This window comes from Branchiostoma belcheri, unplaced genomic scaffold, assembly GCF_001625305.1.
Source record: "Branchiostoma belcheri isolate BF01 breed outbred unplaced genomic scaffold, Haploidv18h27 scaffold93, whole genome shotgun sequence".
Classification (NCBI taxonomy): Eukaryota; Metazoa; Chordata; class Leptocardii; order Amphioxiformes; family Branchiostomatidae; genus Branchiostoma; species Branchiostoma belcheri.
In genome coordinates this window covers 1,219,881-1,238,007 of record NW_017804609.1, presented here as the reverse complement: position 1 = coordinate 1,238,007, position 18,127 = coordinate 1,219,881, and the positions used below count along the sequence as shown (strand labels likewise).

Below are 18,127 nucleotides of genomic sequence, written 5' to 3'. Positions count from 1 at the left end.
TTGAGTTTTGCACCCAAATTAAAGTATTTTTTGTGCACCTTAATTTGTAGGTTTGGCACACCAACCCAACTTATTCCCAAAAATGAGTTTTTATGTTGTAAGTCTGTAGTTTTCACTGTAGTTTCTCACTATTAAATGTTCAACTGCACTTTTTGACCTTTTCTGTTGTTGTCTTACAGGCAAGCACACATGTAAGTTCAACTCTTCTACTTTTATGTTTCAGATATACTTAGAAGATAATAAATTTGATGTTTTCTAGAAAAAGAGTATTGAAACTTTATTTCAATATGCACCGATGCACCGTTGAATGATTTCTGTGTAGTGAAGTTTGGTTTCTTACTGCTTTGCATAGAATTATAAGTTTTTGGGTCAGACTGTATGGGACAGTTTTTTGCATGGTTGTTTTGCAGGTTTGCTGTGTTTGGGTGTTGTTTTGTTGTGTTGTTTAGTTGTTGTTCTGTCTGTTGTGTTATTTAGCTGTTTGTTGTGTTGTGAGCTTTAGATTCAGTTTTGTTGTTTGTATTTGTTGGTGAAGAAATCCAGGTAATAAGATATGCCAAAAAAAACAGTTACTCAATAAAATTTTGTTTCCTTTTGGATTTCCAAAAATTTTGCAGAATTATCAATAAACAGTCCATACTTATAAACCTGCATTTCTGACAACTCTCCAGTGTCACTGATGAAAGGTAGTGGATGCTACCTGAAACGTCTGACCGTTTCCAAAATGATATCCAGTTGCTTGAGTAACTGTTTTTTGGCATATGTTGTTTGTATTTTTGAGTGAACCTGCATGCCTCCCATATTCACACTGATGACATCATTGATGACATCATTCCTCTCAACCAATCACAGACTAGGCCTGGGGTTCGATACGCGCCAGGAGCCGCAGAGTCCCGACGACGAAGTGAACGAGTTTCTGTCACGAGCGATCGATGCACGAAGCATCGACCGTCTTCGCTCCGATCACGTCAAGAAGTTCTTCCTCACCTTCCGCAAACCTGAGCTCGAGGAAAAGGTGAGACGTTTGTTTGTTTGTTTGTTTGTGAGTTTCTCTCTCGGGCGATCGACGCGCGGTGACTGGTGTTGGGTTACAATATGTTGCAATTTCATGGTCTGCTCTGCTCCTGTCATCATATACTAGTAGTACATGTATGTGAATGTGTTTGAGTAAGAATTAACAGAGCAGACCATGTCCGAAGGTAAACATTATGCATTTGCTTTGCAAATGTTACTTCTCTAGACTAGTTATTATTTATTGTACAGTTGTTTATTGTTTACAGTACATGATGGTTCGTGACCACATGTTCAAGTCGTACATGGGCTGTTGTTTATTGTTTAGTGTTGTTATTTATTATTGTTGTTTATTGTTATTTATTGTTGTTTACAGTACATGATGGTACGTGACCACATGTTCAAGTCGTACATGGGCTGTGCTTTTACCATGTTCCTGTTCATCTGCTTCACTCAACTCATCATCATCCCGCAGTAAGTACCCAACACCCCTATTCTGCAGTGGGATCTTCGTGCTGAACATGTACTAAATATGGACTGTACCATGAACCTTAAGGTAATAGGGGTAGCTATCTGCAATGTTGACAAACATTTTATAGAAGAACTGAACACTCCTACTCTGCAGTGGGATCACCCAGCTCAACATGTGCTGAATATGGACTGTTCCATCAACCTTTAGATAATAGGGGTGACTATTTTTCTGCAGACAAATTTTAGTGTAAGAAATGAGCACCCCTTCTCTGTAGTAGGATCACCCTACCAAGTCTCTGCTTAATATGGACTATTCCATCAACTTTAAGATAATAGGGGTGACTGATTATCTGCAAACAAATTTTAGACGTGTAAGAACTGAACACCCCTGCTGTGCAGTGGGATCACCCAACTGATAAATAAAGAATTAAAAAATTATAGAATTATTATAGTTACTATATTATAACATGAAGTATTCTGACGAGTTTGTGCTGTTGTGTTGACAGCTCGTTCCTGATGCTGACCGTGTTCCTGGGAGGGTTTGTCCTTGTGCTGTTCCTGCTGTTCCTGGCTGTCAGCGAGAGCATCAGGGTGAGTCAGCTAAGTAAACACTACAGCATGCTTCATTCACTAAACTACAACTGGGACGGTATTACTGTTCTTGTATTGTCTGTGGCTGTCATTGAGTGCATCAGGTTAGATGTTGACACTTAGAGAGGGAGTGTCACTCACAGCAATGTCTTCTTGTAATTGATGACTGTGAGTTATGTTGAGTTCAACATTAAATAGCAAAGGCGGTTATGTAAAGGTAGTAGTAAAGCACCAGTAACAATGCTTACTCTCAAATATTGATGATTCATTCCTACTTTCTTTCTCTTTCTTTCTCATTCATTCATTCTTTGTTTAGTTGCTGCCGCGCTGCCTGGTGAGATTATCCTCCATGATCGGGGAAAGCCGGATGAAGAGCAACCTGCTGGGAATCTTCACTGTCCTCATCATCTGGGGCGTGGCCTTCGTCACCATGGTAACAGCCACTCTCCATCTGTTCTGAAATACAACATTTAAATAGATTAATACTTGCCTTTGGTTTGTAAGTTGCATTGATGAAGGTCCTGCTAATGAAATAAGCATGAAAACAGTCACTGAAGCAGCTGGATAGATTTTGAATATCTCAAAAGTTTTCAGTTAATCGAGGAACTGTGTTCTTGTTTACAAATTTTAGTGATTATTCCATGATGTACGTCGGGCAAATTTGAGGCATTACTGGTGAGAAAACCATAACTTAAGATTTTTAGTGACAGAATCATTGCTTCTTTAGGCTGCTCAGTTCAGGACTTGTTCAGCAGATGTCACCATGGCAACGGTTATTTTTGAGAAGTTACCATGGTAACCACCAGTTATTGAGCATCGCCATGGTAACCACACACCAGGAGCATGATGGGAAAGGCAAGAAGGGTGTAGACTTGGTGGCTTAGCCGGGGGTTTAGGGAAAGCTGCATGGGCAGAGGGTGTGCAAGGGGTTTAGGGAAACCTGCCCAAGGTAGAGGGGGTGTCACAAAATGACACTTGACACCAGTAACAAACTGTTGCTTTACTTTTGACAACTTTGTCGCTATGGTGTAGCATCATATATTCTACAACTGCCTCATACAAGCACAGACTCACAGTTGCTTTGCTGTAGACTCACTGCAAGGGTAAAATTTTTTTATACCAGTCCCACACAATTGCTTTCACACACACCTTTCTGGTCAGTTTAGTTGTCCCCTTTAGTTTCTCCTTCAAGGTTGTACAAGACCTGGTGTTTGAAACAACGATGGTTGTTCTTTACAACAGTAATTTGACCTTGCCCCCTCCCCCAGTTCTCGTGTGACCTTGAGAACGTGCAGGAGTGCGTTGCGCAGAAGCTGAACGTGTCGACTGCGGAGATGAACATTTCCCTGATCCGCGGGGAGGGACTCGACCTTGGGCTGGAGGAGTTCCACAGAAACTACAGCAGCAGCTACTGCAGTGTCATGCAGCAGGAATGCCACTTTCCTGAGGTAAGGGGGAGGGGAGGGAGAGAGGGAGGGAGAGAAGGAAAGAGGAAAGAGGGAGAGAGTGTCTGTGAGTGAGTGTGTGAGTGAGTGTGTGAGTGAGTGAGTGAGTGGGAGTGAAGGAGGGAGGCAGGGTGTGAGTAAGGGAGGGAAGGAGGGAGGAATTCCACAGAAAGTTTAATTTTGTTGTTTGTTGCAAAATGTCCTGATTATCATAACAGAAGTCATAAGAAGAAAAGGTTGATGAAATATTCAGAAGAGATTGTATAGATAACAGCTGTATCATGCTGGGAAAGTTGTTTTTTTATATTGCAGTTGAGTTTATGTTCCAGACGTTCAGTAATGTTTGTTTGTTTGTTTGTTTCAGTACTTCACGTTCAGTGTGCTCCTGGGCATGCTCAGCTGCGCCGTGTTCCTCCAGATCAGCTCCATCGCGAAGCTGGCGATTCTGACGCTGATGGCGGCCGTCTACATCACGCTGGTCGAGGTTCTGGCTGTCAACCTGTTCGACAACCATGATCTGCTCCTGCAGGCCCACCACGGGTCAGTAGGGGGAGCTTTTTACCTTCTTTTTACATTTTCGTTGGCGTCTGTGTGTGTGTGTGTGTGTGTGTGTGCGTGTGCGTGTGTGTGTGTGTGTGTGTGTAATTTAAACGAGGATAACTCAAGAAAAGGTGGATTGTCATGAAACTTTGTAGGTGGGTACGTCTTCATGAGACCTTAGAAATGGTGATTTTGGGGCCCTGGCGGCTTGTCATGGTACTGCAGTGGAACTTCTAGTTTTGATATCTCATGGCATCATGGTGGCTGTCTACATCATGATCTGCTGCTGCAGGCCCACCACAGGACAGTAGGGGGAGCTTCTGTACAGTGTTGTGTTGCTTGCTCGCTAGGTAGACAGTACAATGATTACCTTTGCCCATAGAAGCCTATGATTATGTTTACCTTTGCAGAAGGAAAACATATTGTTTTTGCTCTGTTTCTTGTTCCTCTTCTTCTTTCGTTCCAAACAAATAAGGTCAGTGACCTGAACCAGACATCTGTCACCATGGTAACTGGTGTTAGGTTACATAATGCTGCAAGTGCCATGCAGTGTGTTTGAGTACGACTAAACAAAGCAGTGGCTTGTTAACCATGAAAAGGTGAACATAATGTATGATGAAAGGGCAGCCATGTTGATGACCTCTGTCTGACCTTGTGTGTCTCCCCTGTACAGTAACGCTGTGCCCTTGACGGTGGGTCTGAAGGTCGTGACCCCGGTGGTGATCGCCGTGTTCCTGATCGCGCTGGTTCTGCATGCTCAGCAGGTGGAGTCTACGGCTCGGCTGGACTTCCTCTGGAAACTGCAGGTGACTAAAAAACAGGCAAATAGTCTAACACAAGCACACACAAACACAAACACACATTCATGCACACGCACACACGTGCATGTGCACACACACAAAAGACACACACAAACACACACACACAGACACACGACAGACACGTGCACACACACACAGACACACACGCGCGACAGACACACACACGCACACAGACACACACACACACATAAACAAAGAGCTCAAAGCTTCTTTTTTTTCTACCCCCAGGCCACAGAGGAGAAAGAGGAAATGGACAATCTCCGGACGTACAACAAGAAGCTGCTGAACAACATCCTCCCGGAACACGTGGCCGACCACTTCCTCAAGCAGGACCGCAGGTTGGCAGTTTATTCACTATTTATCATGTATTAAGTTTGTTCCGTGGATACTTTCAACAGGTTGGTAAGACACTGAGTAAAGAGACTGTTTTTAGTAAAAAATACACAACCAAGTCTTTTATTCAGCTGACATTTCGGTGACCATCCGTCACCTTCCTCAGGGCAATTCTGACTGGTTCACATTGCACTGCAGCACAGGTGTCACTGCTATAGATTTTTGTCGTTTTGTATTAATTTTGTTGTTTTGTATAACCTGTCCCCCCCCTCAACCTTCTTGACCTTGTGCCCGTCTTGGCTGAACAAGCATTCGAGAATAAAGAATGGAAGTTCATCTGTGTTGGTAGTTACATGTTTAAAGTTATCCTTAAGATCCAACACAAAAAGTTCTCTCACCTAGAGCTTTCGACCAGTCACTCTGGTCTTCCTCAGTAGACTGCCCCAGTGAGGCTTGTCATATGAAGTGTGACATCAACACTGGGTCAAATGAAAGAATGGTATTCATTCATTCATTCATTCATTCATTCATTCTTTCTTTCTTTCTTTGAATGTATGAAAGAAAGAAAGAAACATTCATTCATACATTCATTCGTTCATTCTTTCATTCCTTCCTTCCTTCAGGAACGAGGAGCTTTACCACCAGAGCTGCGAGTGTGTCTCCGTCCTCTTCGCCTCCATCACAAACTTCTCCGAGTTCTACCAGGAGCTCGAGGGAAACAACGAGGGGGTCGAGTGTCTCAGGCTGCTCAACGAGATCATCGCAGACTTTGATGAGGTATGAAAGGACCGTTCTTATTCTGTGCTTATAGGAAAGGCATTGTAGAGTGGCTCAATAGGAGGCTTTTCATCATATTTCTTCCTGGCGGACGATCAGTTCACTGATGTTTGTTGGCCCGGCGGTGTGCAGCTAACCCAGCCCTGCTTTTGATCTGCAGGGCTTGTTGCAGGTCGCACACATGAAGACCTTGATGTATGACTGTATGAGTGAACACATTGGCGAGGTATAGTGGTGACAGGTTGCCATAATGGCTTTTACCAGAGGAAAAAAGAGTGATGAATGTCTCAGGCTGCTGAACCCTGTGGTGTTGGATTACATTATTTAGCAAGTGGCAGGACAGAGTTGGGAGGGCTGGAAAGACAATCTCAAACAGGGAAATATGATTGTCGAGGTTGTCGAGTTGGAAAAGGGCAAACCTTGGACTGTACTTATTTTCTTATCCTCTTCATCCCACCATTCTGTTGTCGTTCATTCTTAGTACAAAGCCAAGCCTGTAGGAAGATACAACTTGTATGTGTGCCTAACAGATGTGTGTGTTTCACAGGTCCTGGGTGAGGAGCAGTTTTCCAGCCTGGGGAAGATAAAGACGATCGGCAGCACCTACATGGGTTAGGTCTGGGTAAGGGGGCGAAGTCTGCCATCCCTGATTTCTCCTATTGTTTCACAGATCCTTGGAGAGGAACAGTTTTCCAGCCTGGAGAAGATAAAGACAATCGGCAGCACCTACATGGCGGCGTCCGGCCTGACGGAGAAGACCTGCGACCTGGACCACAAGGCGCACGTTCTCGCACTGTCCAACTTCGCCATGCGGCTCATGGACCAGATCCAGTACATCAACGAGCATTCCTTTAACAACTTCAAACTCAGAATAGGTAGGTTTGTTTGTTTGTTTCTTTCTTCCTTTGGGTAGGGGAAATTCAACAACTTCGAATACGAAATTTATGTTCACCTTAAAATTTGCTCTGTTTCTTCTTCTTTTTATTTTTTCCCTTCCAAATAAATAAGATCAATGACCTAGGCCAGACAGCTGTCACCATGGTAACTGGTGCTCTAGCAGACACCCTGTGGTGTTGGGTTACATTATGTAGCAAGTGGCAGGAGAGAGTCGGAGGGTCACAATGTATATGAATGTGTAAAAGTAAACTGAGCAGTATTTTGTTGGGCTAGACCATGTGACGGTAAACTTGCTCAGTTTGCAAATATTACCTTTCTAGTTATGACTTGTTTGTTTGTTTGTTTGTTTGTTTAGGTCTGAACGTGGGCGTGTGCGTTGCCGTGGTGATCATGGTTCATGACTGACTTGTTTGTTTGTTTGTTTGTTTAGGTCTGAACGTGGGCGTGTGCGTTGCCGGGGTGATCGGAGCCCGGAAGCCGCAGTACGACATCTGGGGAAACACAGTCAACGTGGCGAGCCGCATGGACAGCACAGGGGTGCCGAATAGAATACAGGTGAGCACTTTCACTTGCACAGGTGTGCACTTTCACTTGCACAGGGGTGCCCAACAGAATACAGGTAACCACTTTCACTTGCACAGGCGTGCCCAACAGAATACAGGTAACCACTTTCACTTGCACAGGGGTGCCCAACAGAATGTCAGGTAACTTTCACTTGCACAGGTAAACACTTTCACTTGTACAGGTAACAACTTTCACCTGCACAGGGGTGCCCAACAGAATACAGGTAACTTTCACCTGCACAGGGGTGCCCAACAGAATACACTAACTTTCACTTGCACAGGGGTGCCCAACAGAATACAGGTAACTTTCACTTGCACAGGTAACCACTGTCACTTGGCAATGCACAGGTAACCACTTTCACTTGCACAGGTAACCACTTTCACTTGCACAGGTAACCACTTTCACTTGCACAGGTAACCACTTTCACTTGCACAGGTAACCACTTTCACTTGTACAGGTAACCACTTTCACTTGCACAGGTAACCACTTTCACTTGCACAGGTAACCACTTTCACTTGCACAGGTAACCACTTTCACTTACACAGGTAACCACTTTCACTTGAACAGGTGTTCTCAATTTAGATATACAAGATAAAAACAAAAAAAGTCTTCATATCAGCATCTTAAAGAAGGGTAAGATGTTTCACATGCATTAGACAATCCTTAACAGGAGCTGCCACTTTCTTGTTACTCACTTGAGAACGTTGCCGCTTCCTCCCAGGTCACCCAAGACGTCTACAAGATTCTCAGTGCCAAGGGTTACGACCTGGAGTGCCGAGGGGTCATCAAGGTCAAGGGCAAGGGCGAGATGCTGACCTACTTCCTGAACAAGGGACCAGCTGACCTTTCACCCTCCTCAGGTCGCACCAGGGCCAACCCCAGCTAGGGGCAAAGGGCAAAGGGCAGCCAATAGGGCCAAAGGTCACGCTGAAGCATCCTTAAAGGTTACTTGGTACATTTCACACCTGTATATTACCTTATATGGTCAATATAACCTTATATGGTCATCTGACTACACTAGTCAGTGTTAGTGGTAGCTGCAGATATTATTTATTCTCAGTTTTGATGTTCTTTTGTAGATTTCAGGTTGAATCTCTACTGGGGCTTGTAAAGCCTCATTAGGCACCAGGTCTATTTAATTAAGCAGTCACTAACGATGTATTTATGTACAATAAGAGGCTATGGTTGTAATCTGTATTTATCACACACGATGTGCAGTCGCCCCCCCCACACACACACATGCAGCAAATTCTGCTGGTTTCCATGGTAACTGGTAATCTGATAGGCGGGAGTCATGACTCGGGCTGGCAAATGGTCGGATCTGATTGGCTGAGGACACTAATGACATCACAGAGCTTGTAAGTGACAACAGCTGAAATATCCAAAACCAGCCAGTCAGAGTTTGTGTTATAATCCCTGCAAAAGTCGCCAGAAAGTATTTTTTAGCTCACCTGTCAGCACCTTTCACCTGTACACACCTGTGCAGGTAACTTTCACTTTAATTGGTTCCTACCACCACATCCGTGCAAACTTCCTTCAACGACGTCTTAGTCGCAGGCAACTTTTACTTTTCAATTCTCCACTTCTGGGTCAAAGTTCACGGGAAACTGAGATTACAACAATGCAGTTCATAATAGTCTTGTTGCCACGGTAACACAGTATGCATGTAAATATGTATAAAAAGAAAAGGAGAGGATCTGCCAGATTTGTGCGTTGGTGTCGGATAATGTATAGTGGTTGTTGCGATGGTTCATGTTGCTTTCGTGTAACAAAGTTGTAGGTATGTAGCAGATTCATGTACATTATAAATGTGTCAATTATACACAGAAGATTTGTGTGCACCAACTACATAATATAAAATATGTCTGTCTTGTTGACTTTAAATATGAATTCTGAGTGAATGTTAAATGGGGAGATTTATAAAGAATGTAAGAAAAATGCTGGGATTAAAAAATGGCCAGGCAAAAAACTACTTGGGAGAAGGGAGGCTAGAAAAAAGATGGTCCCAAAGTATTTTGTGATGCACCCCTACTTTTGAAATGGAACGATCTATTAACCTTTACCCCTCCCTCGTGGTGTCAGGTTTCGTCTCCCCTGTTGTACAGCCAATGAACAAGCCAGGAGCACAGCAGTGTGGTTTATATATACATGCTGTATATACTAGTTTCTACATGCCTCCACACCAATGTGTATTGTGCAGTGCGTACTCTACTACTTGTTGCAATGTTGACTGCCTGTCTCTGCCAAGACTTAAAGATGTGAAAGTTTGTTGTACTTAAAGATGTCAGCATGGGGCAAGGGGACTGGGATGCACATGTCAGTGACAACCCTCGGGATTGTGCGGGTGTGCATGGGGGTTTACCCGCTTCTTTTAACGTTGAAGACATATTTGGAGCTCCCATTACCAGTTAAAATTTTTTTAGGGGGACTTAAGAATACAGCTAATGGATTTTCAGTACAGGAACAAGCAGTAAGAAGACAAAGAAATTTTTGTTGTATCCCCTTGTTTTGAATGGAGGAGTTAGCAGTCATAAATGTTCCAAACTTTGAGGTGATCATTTTTGTTTACATTTAAGCCTCTGAATTAGATGCCTTTACTTCAACCCCTACACCTACCCCCCACCCCCTCTGGGGTTCACACTGACATGTGCATAGGCCAAAGTTCTCTGTCCAGAATCATTCTTGATGCAGTGAAATATGGAATATTATTCCAGTGAAAGTAGATGAAAGTATTTTTGTATGCAATTGTATGAATGTGATATAATGATAATGCAGTATTGTGATACTATTTAATGTGACGCACCTTAAGGTAGGTAGCTTTACCTGTCTGTGATCAGTCCTGTCAACACACCTGTTTTCTCACCTGGGCTACAAAAGTCTTAAAGATTCATGTTAAGAGTGAAAACTTTTCTTAAAGGCCACACTAATTTAGTTCCTGGGTTCTCAGATGTTTGAAAATAAGTCTGAAGCAAAATGGAAATTTGAAAATTGCCTTTTCACACTTCCATTTTGTCACAGGGAAAACTCAAATCTACTTTTTGATGTTTAGTTTGTCTACCGAGAAATCCTCTACAAAAATTTGAATATTATGAACAAAACTTGGTTAGAAAACGTTCTGTCTTTTCCATGTATAACCTTAGTGCCAACCCTGCTGCCAGATTGTGGCTGTGGAAAAAGTTTCAAATTTTTCAGTAATTCTTGTTTTGGAAGAGTTTTGTTAAATCCGTCCAATAATGATGTTTGTTGCATCCAGAACCATGCTTTATCCAGAATCATGCAATATCCAGAACCATGCTTTATCCAGAACCGTGCTCTATCCAGAGCCATGCTTTATCCAGAACCGTGCTCTATCCAGAGCCATGCTTTATCCAGAACCGTGCTCTACCCAGAACCATGCTTTATCCAGAACCATGCTCTTGTGCAGTTCTGGATAGTCCACGCATATCTAGAGCAGTGCCTGTTTTTGGATATACGGAGACTATCCAGAACTGTGCCTGATCCTAACCCTAACTCATTCTGCCATAGAACTGGACAGGCGCGGTTCCAAGTAGTCCATGTGTATCCAGAACAGTGCCTGAGGCAAATCTACGTTGTTGGATACATGGAGACTATTGCCTGGTCCTAACCCATTCAGGCCTAGAACTGGACAGGCATGGTTCTGTATACAGTAATGTTATCCTGGGGAGAGCAGTAGAGAACATACATCAAGCTTGTGAAAACTGTGCGCTCTTGACATGTGTTCCATAGTCACCACCAGACTAACAATGTGGTTATTTTTTAAATTAAAATTGAGCCAAAAGGGAGAATAATTGACTTGGGGAGTTTAGCCAGAGTTCTTTTGCTAGAGGGGAAAATTAACCCTCTCGCAGACTGACTCTCCGGGCCGACTATTCCCTTTTTTTTACCGAATTCTAGGATCCGTACCCCCGTAGGAAGGCCTGGTGGAGGCTATGTATTCCGTACGTACAAGTCTAGCGTACGGTATCCGTTTGTCGTATTCCGTACTTGCGTACAATATCCGTCCGTTCGTTGTTGCCGCCATGGCCTGTGGTTTGTCTGTGCCATGAAATTGTCCTCTGTGCAGTATGTGTGTATAATATCCTTGTGTAGCTGAATGACTTTTGTATTGTATGATATCAGGAAATTCTACACAAATCTAGAACTCTCATGTATATATTAATAATATAATAAACTGCATTAATTTATTTCTGTCGAACACATGAAAAGTTAGTTTAGGATGTAAAAATCACGATAGATTGATTTTAGATTGTATTAATGAGGAGATACTCGTTAGCTTAACGAGACAGTTGTGTCTCAGTCATGTTGCCAAACTTGTTTCCTAGCCGTGTATCAGTTTTGACCGTTTTTACGTAATGTTGGCTGTTTTAGAGTAATGTTAGAATGAGAGTATGGGACAGAATTTATGGAAAACTCAATGTGAATTTTAAATTTCCCTCCATTTTTTGGTTTTACCGACAAGTTGTCTTAGCTGAGATTCTGAGTAGGAAATGACGTGAAAAATAAAGAACTTTTATGCAGATTAAAGTAATTTGGGAACTGCTACAAAATCAGGAAGTTTCTGCCCAAATCCACCATAAAAATATATTTTATCAAGAAATTTTTATGGAATGCTGCAAAAGAAAATGTGTTTCTAAAAAAGCAGCCCCCAAAATTTCTGTAGTGAGGCTCTATCGTACTGCAGCGAAAATACGTCTGCTTTAAATTTTCTCCGACAAATCTTAAGAATTTTACAGCAAGTCTAAAATTTCCTGTCATAGTTGTAGGACCAAGCTGTGCCTGAGACTGATAACCCTTGGCCTGCTACCCTCACCTGTTCGCCAGTGTCTGACACCTGTAGTATGCCAAGGGTTAACCTGTTTTTGTATTGTGTAATACATGAATTATGCAACCAGGGTTCATACATGGGAGCAGGAGCCTTGTTTAAGGTCAGGGGAAGCTGACCTCTTCCAGGAATTGGTCAGAGGAAGCGTTTGACCTCCGACCTTTACCAGGAATTGGTCAGAAAGTTTTGACCTCCGACCTTTTCCTGGAATTGGTCAGAGAATGTTTTGACCTCCGACCTTTTCAGGCATGAAAATTCTGACCTTTTCCTGGAATTGGTCAAGGGAAAGTTTTGACCTCCGACCTTTTCCAGGAATTGGTCATGACAATTCTGACGCTCAAGGGAGCTGTGAACTCTGACCTCTTCCAGGAATTGGTCAGAGGAAAGTTTTGAAATCCTGTTTTTTCCCCGCAATCAGTATATCACAGTATCAGTAAGCTGTAGACCAGGACTGGTGTAGACAAAGTGGCTATGAATTTGACAATTAATTTTCCAGATCTGGATTTTCAAGGTACATGTATCAGGTTCAGAATGCTTCAGTTGTGGACATGTTAAATATCCTGCAGAAAAATAATGTACCCTCTAATGTCACAGTACAAGGTTTTATCAGTACCATAATATCCTAACTTTACAGTTTTTAGAGACGTTCTACCTTAAAAGAAGACAATTTAGAGACATTTTACCTTAAAGAGAATGACATTTCCGAACCAGGACTGACCAGTGTGGTAATTAATATATTGAGGGATCAGAAACAGCCAACATTTGGTCGTTTGTCGCTTTTCCACTGAGATTATTTTATGATGAAACCCGGAGAATCTCTGCATGTATTTTGTGCTTTTGATTATTTACTAACAACTTTTCCCTGATTTTGAAACATCGATGCCATGCTCTGTAAGAAATAAATTCTATGGGAAACTGGAGAAACTATTTGTGGCCTCTTTTGTTGTTTGCTACTAAGCAAAGTGAACATTCATGACATAAGATATAAAATGTGCGTGTGTGTGTGTGAGTGAGTGAGTGAGTGAGAGTGTCTGTATGTGAGTGTATGTGTGTGTGTGTGTGTGTGTGTGAAGTGCCTGCCGCTCATAGTCATACGCGTTTTAGTAAAGCAAGCCTTAGAAAGAAAACGCCTATCAATACGATGGTCCATTTCTGAATAATTTGCGATATTTTTGTAGTAATGAACTCAAGAACAAGAGCAGGAAAGAACTGGACTAAGAACGCCACAAGAGCCCATCTCGTTTCCGAAGACGCGAAATGGCCAAATCTGGGAATGAGAGACGCTTCCTTATTATTAGCGAGATACGGACATTTTCGGAACAGGTGCGCTAAACGGGTGTGTGATAGGTGGTGTATTTTGAATTCCGTTTTTTTTTAATCTTAGAAAATGAAAGTTTTGACATTGTCGGTGCCCTTGTTTTCAAAGTATTACTCCTTATGGTGTGCCATATTCCTGCTTAATGTCTTCGCCCGACTTTTCTCCATTTCCGACTTGTGCTAAAATGTTTTTTTTAGATCAGCTGATCGCTTGCGGTTGTTGGTCACAGTCCCGGCAGAAATGAAAACGAACGGACGAACACAACCCAAATGGCAATTACAAGCTCTCGCTCTTATAACATACCGTATGTATTCTGTTTAAGATATGTGTATAGATTTATTAGGACTTAAAATGATATAAACTTTAGCTTTTTGGTACATTTTCTGTGGCCCTTACGTCTTCCCTCACGCCCTTAATGAAAAGCGGCCTGCAGGACGATTTGAACTTGTCATGTAAGAAGAGTGTTTCAATTAATGATTCTTTGAATCAGTAGCATTAATTATATTCATCTGGACATAAATGTTCCATAAGATTATCACCTGTATGATACTATTTGCATGATAAAAAGACGCGTGGAAAATAAAGAAGGGTAAGAGTGAAGCACAGCAAACGGTGGAACAGTCATTAAGCTCAGTACCGAAGCGACTACGGGAGCGGAGTCCGACGTAAACTAACCAGGATGACCAACAGTGACAGAAACTTCCGGGCAGCCGCTGCATCAGAGGAAAACTCAAGTCGGGTCTTCAGTGCAATGTTTGTTTTGACTGTGGAGCGTTCGGAAGCGCAAAGGTGGGTGGAATTCCTGCGTTTTAGAAAGAATTTCTCTGCATCTCTTGTTTTCTGTTGAATGTTATCGGCGCTAATTGATACCATTGCGATGCAAGTGGGTTTTTTCCCATGGGCTTTCTTTTTTGTAGCGTATTTTTTGCCAGTCCAAATACTGATTACTTTCCAAGCAGAAGTTCAGGCTTCGGCTTATTTTTGACGTCTATCATAAATATCTGCCTTTTCTTGTTTACCAGCATAGTATTAAATCAATTCATGGCTCACCTAGCCGTGAAGATAAACGTTAAGAATCGATATGATAACTGAAAGGTACACTCCTTGCTTTAAAAGGCATTATTTAGGTCGGAATCATCTGCATGGTTCAGTGTATTTTGCCCTGCTGGGCGTGCGTTTTCCTGCAATGACAACCGCAACCGTTTGGCGGCGCTTTTGCTTGCACCGTGTGTAGGGTCCAGACTGCACTTTCTTCTCCAAGAGCTTGATCTTGCAGCTTGGTTCTGTACCCTTTCCAGCATTTTTTACGTCTGCCGCCCTGCGGCGGCAGACGTGGACTAGCCAGAACAGTCCTTGCGTGGATCGATGCAGGCAACAACGGGCCATGGGCCATTCTGCCTTGCCATTTTACTAAATTGTCGCTAGATGACGCTGTTGTTGTGAATATGGTGCTATTTCATCACATGTCGCAAGATGTCGCTGTGTCAAACTGCAAGGTCCCGGATGTAGAGGTAAAGCTTAAATTTGTTTATTACAGGTTTGCGATAGCAAAACCTGTTCTATTTTACCTGGATTTTATGGGCGCCGCCATTTTGTTTCCCGTCATGCAATGGGGCAGGTCAAAGTTGAGTGAGGTGCATTGTGGGACCTGTCACAGGCCTACAGTGTAAGGACGACACCTAGCGGTATGTTTTGGAAAGAGCAGTAATTGAAAGCCTACCTGGTTGTGTGTTCATTTTGGCAGAAGTGTATAGAGGCGATGGCTTTGACGTAATAAAGGCGAGTCTGATTGTGTTTAGAACTTGACGTAATTTTCTTGGCGGACCTAATGCGGCGGAAGTTTAAAGTTGTTTTTTTTATGATGAGATGGTGAGGCTTTGGTATTAGTAGGGTGGTCTTGAGGATCTTGTTGAGGCCGAGCCTAGGGACGACAGATTGTCCTCAAGTACAGGGGTTAGTAGGTGGGATAAGTGGCATGAAGTTTTGGTATGAGTACACTTCCTGATTTCAAGTTCATTATGGAAATTGTAAGTTTTTTTCAAGCTTACTAGTCCATTATACAGTGACTGTATAGGCGTTTGTAAACGTTTTTACGACCTGCCTTTCAGGCTGCTTGAACTTAACAATGCCGTCGCTTGCGACTCTCCATCTGTCTGAAATCCCCTGTCCTCCACCCAACCAAGGAACATAATTGAAGTATCTGATCAAAACGTTAATTATAGCTCACTTTCAACCTATCCTGATCTAATCTAATTGTCATATCCCATAGCTCTGGTCATATCCATTAAATGACACCTTTTCCTTCTGTGTGAGGACTTCTGTGTGGGGTGAACATTTTTCCACGACATACTATACACTTGTGGGATGACCCGAGGCTCGGTGTGTCAACTCAACGGAAGCTAGCCTTGCCTACAGGTCAGCCAACTGCGCGACCCGATCTCCTACCTCTAATTTGCAGCCGTCAACTTCAATTGTAGGTTTTGCCCAGAGGGGCACGTCTGAGTCTACACATTAAGTTCTAGCTGTATAACCTCTACCAGACTTCAGGAGACAGCTCAGGAAAGGGGGCCTGCAAGGGGGGTCCCGACAACGATCTATGCTGAATTCGGAAACTTCTCGATTTTTTAATACGCTTTACGATAAATTCCAAGTGGCTATAACGCATTACGTAGAATTAAAACGGCGAATATGCTCTACAGAAAAGGGCTTGCGGGCCCCCCAGGAAAGAGTAGAAATTGACCAGATAAAAAGAAAACATGCCAGTGCAGGGGATCCGGAGTTGGTCCGCTAGAGGGTAAAGTGAGGCGAACCGTATATTCTCTGTTTGTGAACAGCATAACTCAAGAAGCTTAATATGCATTGCCATGAAACTTGGTAGGTGGGTAGGTCTTCATAAGAGCTAGGAATGATTAGATTTTGGGCCCCCTGGCGGCTTTCCTAAGTACTGCAGCAGAACTTCTGGTTTTGATATATCGCGATCTGGACATGCTAGGGTCATGAATTTTGCTTTGTAGATAGCTCTTGGGGTAGGGAAGACGTGACATGAATTTTGCTTGGTAGATAGCTCTTGGGGTAGGGAAGACGTGACATGAATTTTGCTTGGTAGATAGCTCTTGGGGTAGGGAAGACGTGACATGAATTTCGGTAGGTAGGTAGCTCTTGGGGTAGGGAAGACGTGACATGAATTTCGGTAGTTCGGTAGGTAGTTCGGTAGGTAGGTCGTTCGGTACGTCGTTCGGTAGGTCGTTCGATACGTCGCTCGGTACGTCGCTCGGTACGTCGCTCGGTACGCCGCTCGGTACGCCCGCTCGGTACTTGGGTAGGCCCGCTCGGTACTTGGGTAGGCCCGCTCCGTACTTGGGTAGGCCCGCTCGGTACTTGGGTAGGCCCGCTCGGTACTTGGGTAGGCCCGCTCGGTACTTAGTGGCATGAAGTTTTGGTATGAGTACACTTCCTGATTTCAAGTTCATTATGGAAATTGTAAGTTTTTTTTCAAGCTTACCAGTCCATTATACAGTGACTGTATAGGCGTTTGTAAACGTTTTTACGACCTGCCTTTCAGGCTGCTTGAACTTAACAATGCCGTCGCTTGCGACTCTCCATCTGTCTGAAATCCCCTGTCCTCCACCCAACCAAGGAACATAATTGAAGTATCTGATCAAAACGTTAATTATAGCTCACTTTCAACCTATCCTGATCTAATCTAATTGTCATATCCCATAGCTCTGGTCATATCCATTAAATGACACCTTTTCCTTCTGTGTGAGGACTTCTGTGTGGGGTGAACATTTTTCCACGACATACTATACACTTGTGGGATGACCCGAGGCTCGGTGTGTCAACTCAACGGAAGCTAGCCTTGCCTACAGGTCAGCCAACTGCGCGACCCGATCTCCTACCTCTAATTTGCAGCCGTCAACTTCAATTGTAGGTTTTGCCCAGAGGGGCACGTCTGAGTCTACACATTAAGTTCTAGCTGTATAACCTCTACCAGACTTCAGGAGACAGCTCAGGAAAGGGGGCCTGCAAGGGGGGTCCCGACAACGATCTATGCTGAATTCGGAAACTTCTCGATTTTTTAATACGCTTTACGATAAATTCCAAGTGGCTATAACGCATTACGTAGAATTAAAACGGCGAATATGCTCTACAGAAAAGGGCTTGCGGGCCCCCCAGGAAAGAGTAGAAATTGACCAGATAAAAAGAAAACATGCCAGTGCAGGGGATCCGGAGTTGGTCCGCTAGAGGGTAAAGTGAGGCGAACCGTATATTCTCTGTTTGTGAACAGCATAACTCAAGAAGCTTAATATGCATTGCCATGAAACTTGGTAGGTGGGTAGGTCTTCATAAGAGCTAGGAATGATTAGATTTTGAGCCCCCTGGCGGCTTTCCTAGGTACTGCAGCAGAACTTCCGGTTTTGATATCTCGCGATCTGGACATGCTAGGGTCATGAATTTTGCTTGGTAGATAGCTTTTGGGGTAGGGAAGACGTGACATGAATTTTGCTTGGTAGAT

General features: G+C 43.3%; 1 protein-coding gene across 1 annotated transcript in view; it reads left to right on the top strand.

The window, feature by feature from the left end:
* LOC109488308 (adenylate cyclase type 5-like) overlaps positions 1-10,766 on the top strand; it is a 49,587-nt gene extending 38,821 nt beyond the window's left edge. Inside the window, exons 11-23 of the mRNA XM_019792502.1 lie at positions 180-191; positions 853-1,015; positions 1,388-1,485; positions 1,989-2,073; positions 2,390-2,506; positions 3,342-3,521; positions 3,883-4,058; positions 4,732-4,864; positions 5,108-5,217; positions 5,836-5,989; positions 6,660-6,864; positions 7,317-7,441; positions 8,172-10,766. Of these exons, the coding sequence (XP_019648061.1) occupies positions 180-191; positions 853-1,015; positions 1,388-1,485; positions 1,989-2,073; positions 2,390-2,506; positions 3,342-3,521; positions 3,883-4,058; positions 4,732-4,864; positions 5,108-5,217; positions 5,836-5,989; positions 6,660-6,864; positions 7,317-7,441; positions 8,172-8,336 (1,723 nt within the window). The 3' untranslated portion in view covers positions 8,337-10,766. The remainder of the gene's footprint in view (positions 1-179; positions 192-852; positions 1,016-1,387; positions 1,486-1,988; positions 2,074-2,389; positions 2,507-3,341; positions 3,522-3,882; positions 4,059-4,731; positions 4,865-5,107; positions 5,218-5,835; positions 5,990-6,659; positions 6,865-7,316; positions 7,442-8,171) is intronic.
* Positions 10,767-18,127: the final 7,361 nt, after the last annotated feature.